The sequence below is a fragment of the Bombyx mori genome, chromosome 13, assembly GCF_030269925.1.
Source record: "Bombyx mori chromosome 13, ASM3026992v2".
Taxonomy (NCBI): Eukaryota; Metazoa; Arthropoda; class Insecta; order Lepidoptera; family Bombycidae; genus Bombyx; species Bombyx mori.
Window position 1 is genome coordinate 16,567,445 of NC_085119.1, and position 10,438 is coordinate 16,577,882.

General features: G+C 36.3%; 1 protein-coding gene across 5 annotated transcripts in view; it reads right to left on the reverse strand.

Annotated features, from left to right (window-relative positions):
• The window catches only part of LOC101737256 (teneurin-m), a 306,072-nt gene extending 295,847 nt beyond the window's left edge, over window positions 1–10,225 (reverse strand). For all 5 annotated transcript variants that reach the window (XM_062671919.1, XM_062671923.1, XM_062671922.1 and 2 more), the window contains exon 1: window positions 9,997–10,225. In XM_062671919.1, coding sequence (XP_062527903.1) covers window positions 9,997–10,030 — 34 coding nt within the window. In that variant the 5' untranslated portion in view covers window positions 10,031–10,225. The remainder of the gene's footprint in view (window positions 1–9,996) is intronic.
• Window positions 10,226–10,438: the final 213 nt, after the last annotated feature.

Below are 10,438 nucleotides of genomic sequence, written 5' to 3' on the forward strand. Positions count from 1 at the left end.
TTCGCATTTAGACCATAATCAGTGATCAAAGATATTTTAAGAACAACAAAAATGGTCAACAGGTGAGTGACGAAGAAAAATTTAAGAGTTTTTTTTTTTGCTAACTGTTCTAGTAACCTAGCGGAGTTATACTAAATTCACAGAGCGATTAGGCGAGCTCAAGGGGCTCAGCCTGGCGAATTTGCTAACACTGACCCTAGCAAGGGCAGTGCTTCGCTAAATCTACCATCGGATCGGAAACGCGATCCACTGAGAAGATCCAGCGAGAAACTCAGTAGGCTTACGACTCGTTAAAACCGGATGAAATACTACAAACAAATAATTTAAAACTAACTAACAAAATCGGTTGAGAAACACAGGAGAAAATCGCACTTCACTTTTTTGTTATTACCTATTTCTATACAGATATTGAATTGGTAATAGTTACTGCGTGTGATCAGATTGTAATTTACAATTTTAATACAACTGAGGTTAATATTGGGCCAAAGGAATAGTAACCAAAATACGTTACTGAAATACAAATATCTGGAAGAAATAGACGGGTTGTGTTTATTCCTAAGAAACCATTTGGCTGTGGCCTTAACATTGCTAAAGTCGATGGAGCGATAGTGTCAGTATAACTACTTAGCGTTAAATATATATAATAAAAAATATGTGGTGTCGTGGTATACCGGATAGGAACGAAGTTCCTTATTATAAAAATATTAATTTTAAGTTCTACTCGAGGTATAAAGAAAATAAAACTGGAGGTTTCGCAACAAACCAAGGTCATTCGGCAACGGCGAACTTATTGTGGTACACTTCATTCACGGTTGTTTGCATAAGAGTAAGTGTATTGCGCAAACGAACGCTCTGAGATCGTGGTCAATGAATGATAAGAAACTATGTTATTTTTTGGGCGTTATTACAAAGTTAAGTCGTACACTGTGTGCTTTACTAATTTGTACGTTATTACAAAGTTAAGTCGTACACTGTGTGCATCACTAATAAAAATCTTACGTTACGGACGTTTTTTCCCAGTTAGGGTACGTACGTACCCTCCGCATCGTCTCATAAGGAACTTTGTTCCAAAAAGTCATTGAACCAAAAACACCGTCCAACGCTGTAACGGTAAGGTAGTAGACAACATTATCAAAACAAAATAAGAGATGCGCCCTACACGTTTCTATGAATACATGAATGTCATTTAAGCGCGATGTTTTTCAATTTTACGCCACAATACACAATATGAATGATATGTCATTACCATACGTGAAGACTTTTGTATTGATTGGTGATTTAAATGAAATGGGTATAAAGGTGCATTTGACGTATCGGATTTTCGTAGCGGTTAGCGACGCTAATTCCGGTTAAAACCGCTACGTTTAAGTCCGCTCATACCGACCTTCTCTGAGGGGGACGAAAATCTCACAAGAATCTAAAAGCACGGCGCGAACGCACTATTCAATTTGTGAATCGAATCGACATACCCGCCTTCTCGCGGTATCTTATTGTCAGTGAGAAGCGACCCTAAGGCGTTCGCTTCATGAACGCCGGGGATTCGAGGTTTATGTCTATTATCTAGATAATAGAGGCAACCCCCACCTTACTCCGGTTGTGCCATAGTTAGAAGGAGAGAGATTTTCATACAATTCCTCGGAGCAGTTACCATGGAACACAATAATAGCCGCGTGTTCATTTTAAGCGTCAGATTCTAATTCAAAAAGTTTAAGTAATCGCAAAACTGATCTCGGGATCAGCACGTGTAAGCTTGCGTACGAACTAGAGCACATCAATCAATCTAACATAAAAATACAGATTGCACATGTGTGGGATTCTTGCTGTGCCCTAATTCACGGTTTGTGGTCTCAAATGTACCTACGCAGAACATCACATTGGTTTTGTCATTGTTTCTTAGCTGGCGATTGAGTAGCATCGCCTGATCTCTTCTCGTGAGGGTCGGAAATGATGACCAAGGGATTTACCGGGGAATATACTACTCGGTTCCATACAGGTATCCATACCCCTATACATGGTATTAGACCAAATTAAGAACCAACACAAGAGTGTACCACGGTCTTTTCGCAGATTCCTGTCGTGTGGCAGCCACGTGGTCGTGGTGGAAGCGACAGCCACCATACGATACATAGAGATCCACGACAATATAGAAATTTCTAATTCCGTTAAAAAATATATTCAAAAATATCGAACACAATGCTGCAAGTGAATTGTACCCAACGTCTATAATTATCGGTAATTAACTGAACAATCGTCGCCATTAATTAGAAAGTCGTTAGTTATCCTCAAAGTTCAAATATTGAATTGTCTATCGATTTTCATTCAATATTGTGTCATCAGTCTCGAAACGTTTGATATTTTGATTTCGATCGTTGAATTTTGTTATTAATCATACACTTTTATTTTAAGTTTTTAAATTGTCATTAATTTAAAGCAAATTTGGTGCCAAGAGATCGTAAACATTATATAATTGATTGTAAGCGTCCGAATACTTATGAAAATTAATTTTTAGTTAAGTTTGTTAAATTATACAAGTCTGGTTATAGTGTTGACCGCGTGAACCTCCCTAGTCTGAGCGGGTTCTGACCCTGGGCGGAGATCGGACGTCGAGTCAGAGAACGCAAGGGGAGTCGTTTGGTGCAGTAGGACCCTAAAATCCTTGGGCCCGCGGTCTGCTCCCAACATCTGCAGACCGTCAAATCCCACATACCCAGCCTGCCCCCTAGGCCTGGACATTTAGGAGGAAATTGGGCCCTACCAGAATAAAATAAATAAATTATACGCAGCTCTTAATTTCAAACCACATCTGCTCTACAACAGGCAATCGATATGAAAAAAAAACATCCATTTTTATACCACACGTCACATCTAAACATAACAGTTTCAATCCCACAAATAAAGTAGAGAATACTAAAATAGAAATTCCCACTCGAAGCCATATCTAACGACCTGTTTAAGTCCTAGTTTGGGTAAACGTAAAAAAACGTCACAGAATTCATCGCAACATCGTGGTTCTCATGTTTACAATAAGACATAGTAGCAAGAAACACCCAAGCCTTGAACTAAGCAGAGAGAAGGCTTCTAGAAATATGCTGGTAAGTTTTTTTTTTTTTATTGCTTAGGTGGGTGGACGAGCTCACAACCCACCTGGTGTTAAGTGGCTACTGGAGCCCATAGACATCTACAACGTAAATGCACCACCCACTTTGAGATATAAAAGTTCTAAGGTCTCAAGTACAGTTACAACGGCTGCCCCACCCTTCAAACCGAAACGCATTCTGCTTCACGGCAAAAATAGGCGGGGTGGTGATACCTACCCGTGCGGACTCACAAGAGGTCCTACCGCCAGTAAAGTTTGGCATCAGAATACCGTAATCATTATCAACATCACCAAATTAAAATAATACACAAATATATGTTCAATATAAGTAAATTATTTATTACTGGAATTGTATACTGTGAGCATGCATGGGAATGTACCATCATCATTTCTATATTTGATGTTAACCAGTCATGAGTTCCACATTGAAGGATGGGACCATTATTTAACTGTATACTTGAGATTTAGTGTATCAAGATTATCTGGATGGGTAACAGTAATATCTAAATGATGTCTATGGCTCTGTCAATCCATCTAGTCATATAATTCAAACATCACTTAAAATTGATGTGTGCTGTGATAACAAAACTGCAAAAAGAATCCAAAGCCATTGAGGGTCTTTAAGCCATTTGTAAATATATTATTAGGACAACGGTAAAAAAAAAAACATCAAACATAGTATCATGTTGGGTCATTTAAGTTCAATCGTTTTGTCTGCCCATTACTTTTTTATTGGTCATCGTAAAATTTCCATTTCTTTACTCTCAAACTGTTCGTGTGTATCGAATTGTGCCCTTAATTGTGCAGGAAATGCCCCCTTCTTTACTGTTATATAGAATTTAATTTCATAATTAACGACTCATTAATCTCTATAAACTGTTTTGAAATTAGGCCCTAATTTCATGACTTTTCAGCTATAGCCAGTCTTATAAGGTATACAACCACTTTTGCAATATACGGCACATTAATCTCTATAAACTTCTTTGAAATTAGGTCCTAATTTCATGACTTTTCAGCTATAGCCAGACTTATGAGATATACGACCACTTCAACAATATAAGGCACATTAATCTCTATAAACTTCTTTGAAATTAGGTCCTAATTTCATGACTTTTCAGCTATAGCCAGACTTATGAGATATACGACCACTTCAACAATATAAGGCACATTAATCTCTATAAACTTCTTTAAAATTAGGCCCTAGTTTCATGACTTTTCAGCTATAGCCAGTCTTATAAGATATACAACCACTTTTGCAATATACGGCACATTAATCTCTATAAACTTCTTTAAAATAAGGCCCTAATTTCATGCCTTTTCAGCTATAGCCAGACTTATGAGATATACGACCACTTCCACAATATAAGGCACATTAATTTCTATAAACTTCTCTTAAAATTAGACCCTAATTTCATGACTTTTCAGCTATAGCCAGACTTATAAGATATACAACCACTTCGGCAATATACGGCACATTAATCTCTATAAAATTCTTTAAAATTAGGCCCTAATTTCATGACTTTTCAGCTATAGCCAAACTTATAAGATATACAACCACTTCTGCAATATACGGCACATTAATCTCTATAAACTTCTTTAAAATTAGGCCCTAATTTCATGCCTTTTCAGCTATAGCCAAACATCTGAGATGTACCACTTCCACAATATACAAGTACACAGTATAATTATTATGATCAGATATGGTGACAGGCAATTAGGGAACGATGTTTTTGTTGCTGATGACATTGTGTTTTCTGGGAAGTTTCTTGTTTGTACAGCACACGTGGGAGTTCCGCCATGTTGCCTTACGAGTGCCGTTTCGATGCATGTGTCGACCTCCGGCTTAAATTAACCGGAAACATCGAGGGGAACAGTTAAAATTCGGTGCAGGTCTATTGAATACGTCTTGAAACTTAAACACGCGACCGTGGGATTCCAGTTTAAAACGAATTTCACGTATACGGATTTGAGAGATATTTTCAGTTATATTATAATTAATTAGACATGACATAACACACGTCGCAGGAAATTACTACATAAAATCAGGCAAGGACAAGGAAGGAGTCATGGAAAAGGATGGAGGAGTCCTTTACCCAAATACGGGTCCAAATCTCATACATAGTACTAATATTAAATAATTAATTAATTATAAGTATGTAACCTTTTAATTTTAAACTACAACTTACTAACAATCATTGTGTTATAAATCGAGAGTGAGAATTGGATTAAATGGCTTAATTATTATTATTATTAATTAATTAGACAATCGCCCAGGATTACGATAAAGTGTGAATAAATAAACAATTATTTCATTATGTAAATTATTTATCAAAAAACATTAGTGCGACTAATTATACAAATATTTAGCAGAAAACTAGTAACAGCCAGTAGTCGAACAATTGACATTTTCAAACAGAACTCAACGAATATAACAACAGCATAAATGACGATGCAGTTTTGTCAACAAACAAAACCGGTCGAAGAGAAATAATATGTAAATTATTTGGGAATAGAAATGGTTATATTGATAATGGGAGCATCGGGTTCAAGAACGAGTATATCACGGGTGGTCTCGTCTTCCCCGGCCACGTGGGATGTTTTTTTCTGTATTATTTGCTATGTCCATTCATTGATTTACGTTCGTTAAACACGAACGTGTCGGGATGCGACACGGAACTGTTTTGTTTACAATATAGAATGACTTATTTGGGAAAATAGCGCATTGTGTTTATTAAATAACCATTCATTTATTGAGTATTATGTATATAATATATTAATATATAATAATAATTATTTTATTTCGCAGAGTAAAATAGTGCGTAGTTTACATTCTTAGGCTCCTAATTAGATTCAAATTTACCAACATTTACAATATAAACCGGGAACATATTTTCAAAATTATTCTCAAATTTATTACGAATTGTGTTTAATTTAAGTGAGTAAGTCTTTTTTTTTTATTGTTTAGATGAGTGGACGAGCTCACAGCCCACCTGGTGTTAAGTGGTTACTGGAGCCCATAGACATCTACAACGTAGACGCGCCACCCACCTTGAGATACAAGTTCTAAAGTCTCAGTATAGTTACAACGGCTGCCCCACCCTTCAAACTGAAACGCATTACTGCTTCACGGCAGAAATAGGCAGGTTGGTGGTACCTATCCGCGCGGACTCACAAGTGGTCCTACCACCAGTAATTACGCATATTATAATTTTGCGGGTTTGACTTTTATAAGACGATGTTATTCCTTCACCGTGGAAACCAATTGTGAACATTTGTTAAGTACGTACATATATCATTAGAAAAATGGGTACCCACCCGCCTGGGATTCAGACACCGGTGCATCGCTCGACACGAATGCATCGGACGTCTTATCCCTTAGTCCACGACGGCTTCCAACATTTAAATATTTTGACGCGACCCGTGATCATTTGAAGTTAATTTGATAGAATGATTTCACAATAAGACGTGTTCGATCTCTTCTAACGGCTTCCAGCGGCCCTTTGCTCCTAATTGGACGAATCATCGTCAATTTATCTCGTTCCGTTCAATGCGTTATCGTAACAAAACAGAATATTGTGTCAGTTCCTTACAAACATACTTCTTGTGTCTTTTTTTGTCTTACGCAGCATTACTTTGTATTCGTTTTCTTCTTACATTATTTATTTATTAAAAAAGTAAATATTCGTCACTTTTATAAGGCATATTATGTTTTTGTGGGTAAATTACAAAAATATGAAGGGATATACTGTTTATGTCAGCCGACACTGACGTTCGCCTGCGCTGTCAAACAAGGCGACGTACACACTTTTGCTTCACTACATAGTATAATAAAACAAAGTCGCTTTCTCTGTCCCTATATCTCTATGTATGCTTAAATCTTTAAAACTACACAGCGGATCTTGATGCGGTTTTTTATAATAGATAGAGTGTTTGAAGAGGAAGGTTTGTATGTATAATAACATCCATTAAATAGTAGAGAAATCAATAAAAAAGGGTGCGTGTACGTATAGCTTCTATAGTACTAGCTAATATAGTATAACTTCAATAAATTACAGTTTCCAAAGCGAAGCGAGGGCGGGTCGCTAGTAAACGATAATTCTAATTTCAAGTTGCTTTTGCAGCACTTAACTTTTCAGATTTCCGTCATTACAAAAACAATAAAGCATGCAAAACATTGGATCATGTAACGAATAAAATGTGTATGAGTTTTAAGATTAATTAGTCTCTTCAGTTTGTGTAAGCTCGTGATCCGTTAAGACTAAGAAACACCACACACACAAGACCACACACACAAGACCACAGCTAAAATTGTGTAGGTATTTAAATTATTTTTAATGTTTTCTTGCTACTATCGTTTCTTGTTCTCTTTTTACATTAACTCTGAGGATGCGAATGGATTTTCTTAATCGTTACAGTCTACAGATATGTAGATATATGTACCTCTGTATTACATTTAATTGGTAGAGAATTTTAGATATTTTAAATTCATCTTTAAAAAATACGATTCAAACACGAATTGCGATATCTATATCTAAATAGGCAAAGGCAAACTAGTTCAGTATCTATATAATAATATAATATGATAGCTTTTTCGTTTTGTATCTCTTTAAATATCAAGAACAAAACAAAAGATAATAAATGAACGTAATGTATTAAATTAATTGAAGTCTTGAGGTGTCGAGTTAAGTCTGAATTTCGACAATTAAGCGAGCACTACTTAAATTTTAGTAGTTAAATAGGTTTTGGTCGATCCGATTGCCCTAGATATTGGCATATACATAAACTAATAAACACTTAAAAAACATTAAGGTATCTATAGAAGTATAGATTATTTTATCCACGCATTACATTGTGTACGAGTAACATAACTGACATAGCCACAATTATGCGTTGTATTCAGAAATTCTGCTTGAAACAAAAATAATTTCACTTATCTCCGTAATGAGGATCATTTCTTTTTAAATAAGTTTCATTGTGTGTCGCGTTGAGAGTTTAAAAATGTATTTAATATTTAGAACAAATGAATATTTGCACCAAAGTCAAGGCATAAGCACGTTATGAATTAGAAAAAACTATCAGTTTCGTCTCATAGTACTAACTCAGACTGTAGGTACCATCGAACACGGATATTATCTTAAGTTCTCTTGTAGATTCACTGGTATTTGTAATCGCCTAGTCATTAATAAAAACAATTGACTACTTAAACGCAGTTTATTTAGTCATGAGTCAATCGCGAATTCCTATAATGGTTGTGGCAGTGCGATCTGCCCTATGACCCAGTGCAGGTTGGTACAACATCCTATTTCTACCGCTGTCGGAGTACTGAGCTTTCGGGCGCACAGTTTATATTGTCATGTCAATAAATCCAAATAACAAGTAATTGCCACCAGGATGCCCGTTATGATAGTATGTAGTTAGTTTTTTAGACAACACAAGCAGTAAAATAACTTCACAGTTTCATTACGAGACCGCTCCATTTTCAGAGTTTACAACGCAACGGTTCAAATCGACCTATGGTCACAAATGACTATAATTTTTGAAAGAATTTTTTGACGAATGATTATGATTTTTGCATTTTGGACAATTTTGGACGAAAACTTATATTTTACCATTTCTGTGATAATGATAACAAAAAGCAATGATCAATTAAACAACGTGATATTATTTAGCCTTACTCAAACGATTTCGGTACTGTCGCATACAGAATTAATATTCGCCATTTTAGTACATTAAATTACATAACCGCAAATTTTTAAATGTCGACAGATACAATTATCGTATCATATCTTTCGTGTTTGACCAATTGTTTTTTGCGTAAATTTGTTGGCACGAAAAACAAAATTAAGCTTCTTTACTATATAGTCACATCTCAACAAATAATAGAATATTACACGACCCTGTATGAGCATGGCTATGCTCCGTCGAGCTCAATGGAGCGATGTATTTATTTCACGAACGATTTCACTTAATCGAGTAACTACGAGTTCTAGGTTTCCGTCGAGATTCTAAGCATGATATTTACAAAACCTAGCTTAAAATACTTTACGATTTAATCTTGCAATCATCCAATCAAATAATTTACATTTCAGATTTCGCAAACTTTGATTTTGTGCTCACGAATGATTTTACTAACACCGATTTTAACTAGTTTGGTTTACCTTCACAAAATCCACATGAATACGAAATCCTGATGTAATATTCAATTTAGTACTTTCACCATCAGCCTATAAGACGTCTACTGGTGGACTTAATATAATTTTGAGAAGTAAGTTATTAAGCGGAAACGCATATAGTTTGAGTTTTTTTCATTGGCTGACAGCGACGAAAACTTTTCAAAGGATTCGTCGTCCGTGCCTTTAAATCTGTTCGATAAGTGCTGTGATGGCATTCTTTTACGGAAAATTTAAATATTTTAATTTATTTTAAGACGACTTTAATTCAGCATTTAAAATTTTGTACCAATTTTCGTTTCGTTCCCAAAGGTCCCCGTAACTTTCAATCAGAATTGGGTCAGACTACCTACACTATAATTGGTAAGACTAAAGACATATTTACTATTTCATCCCGGGTTTGTACCGTCCACTTTACTATTTACACTATTCAAAGTATTACTATTTAAAGTTGTCGTTGTCACAAATGACCAAAAGTGCTGTATTATATAATGCACGATAACATTACGATAATAATAAAAAATACATTTTATCTTCACGATATCACGAAAGCATTTTTCTTTGAATCCCGAATATTCGTGGGACCCAAATGAACTTCAGAAGATATCAAGTCACGTCCCGAGAATACGCAAGCACAACCTTCCCCTAAACCACGGAATCTATTAACAATTTACGCACACGCCCGTTTCAGGATTTTACAAAAAAAATATACTAAAAACGAACACTTACGTTGATCGAAAAAGCAGCGTTCCAGTCCATTCATAACGCAGAGTACAACCTCATTATGCACATGAACTACACAACTTAAAAAAAAAAACGTCCCGACCGGGTGCACTTCACAAGTGACGTCACACTCAAAACAAATCACAGCGAATGTGTTAACACGGGTGTCCGTAACAAACGGTCTTCGTTTGCGCGTGTTGCCTCATCGGCGGTCGGCGCGCGACTGGCTTGCGCGGCGCAACGGCCGTAAGGGTCGGGGAGGGGGTGCGTGCGTTCGGAATCCGCTTCCCACGTGCTCTGCTTCCATCTCCCTCACTCGGGACGGGTTAGCTTTTTAAAACGTTCGTAAGTAGTGGCCCGTCGACGCATCGATACAGCCGCCGGCGAACCTTGTTTATATGCATTGTAGCTAATAATAACAAGCGTATGACGCTTCGAAAGCTTAACG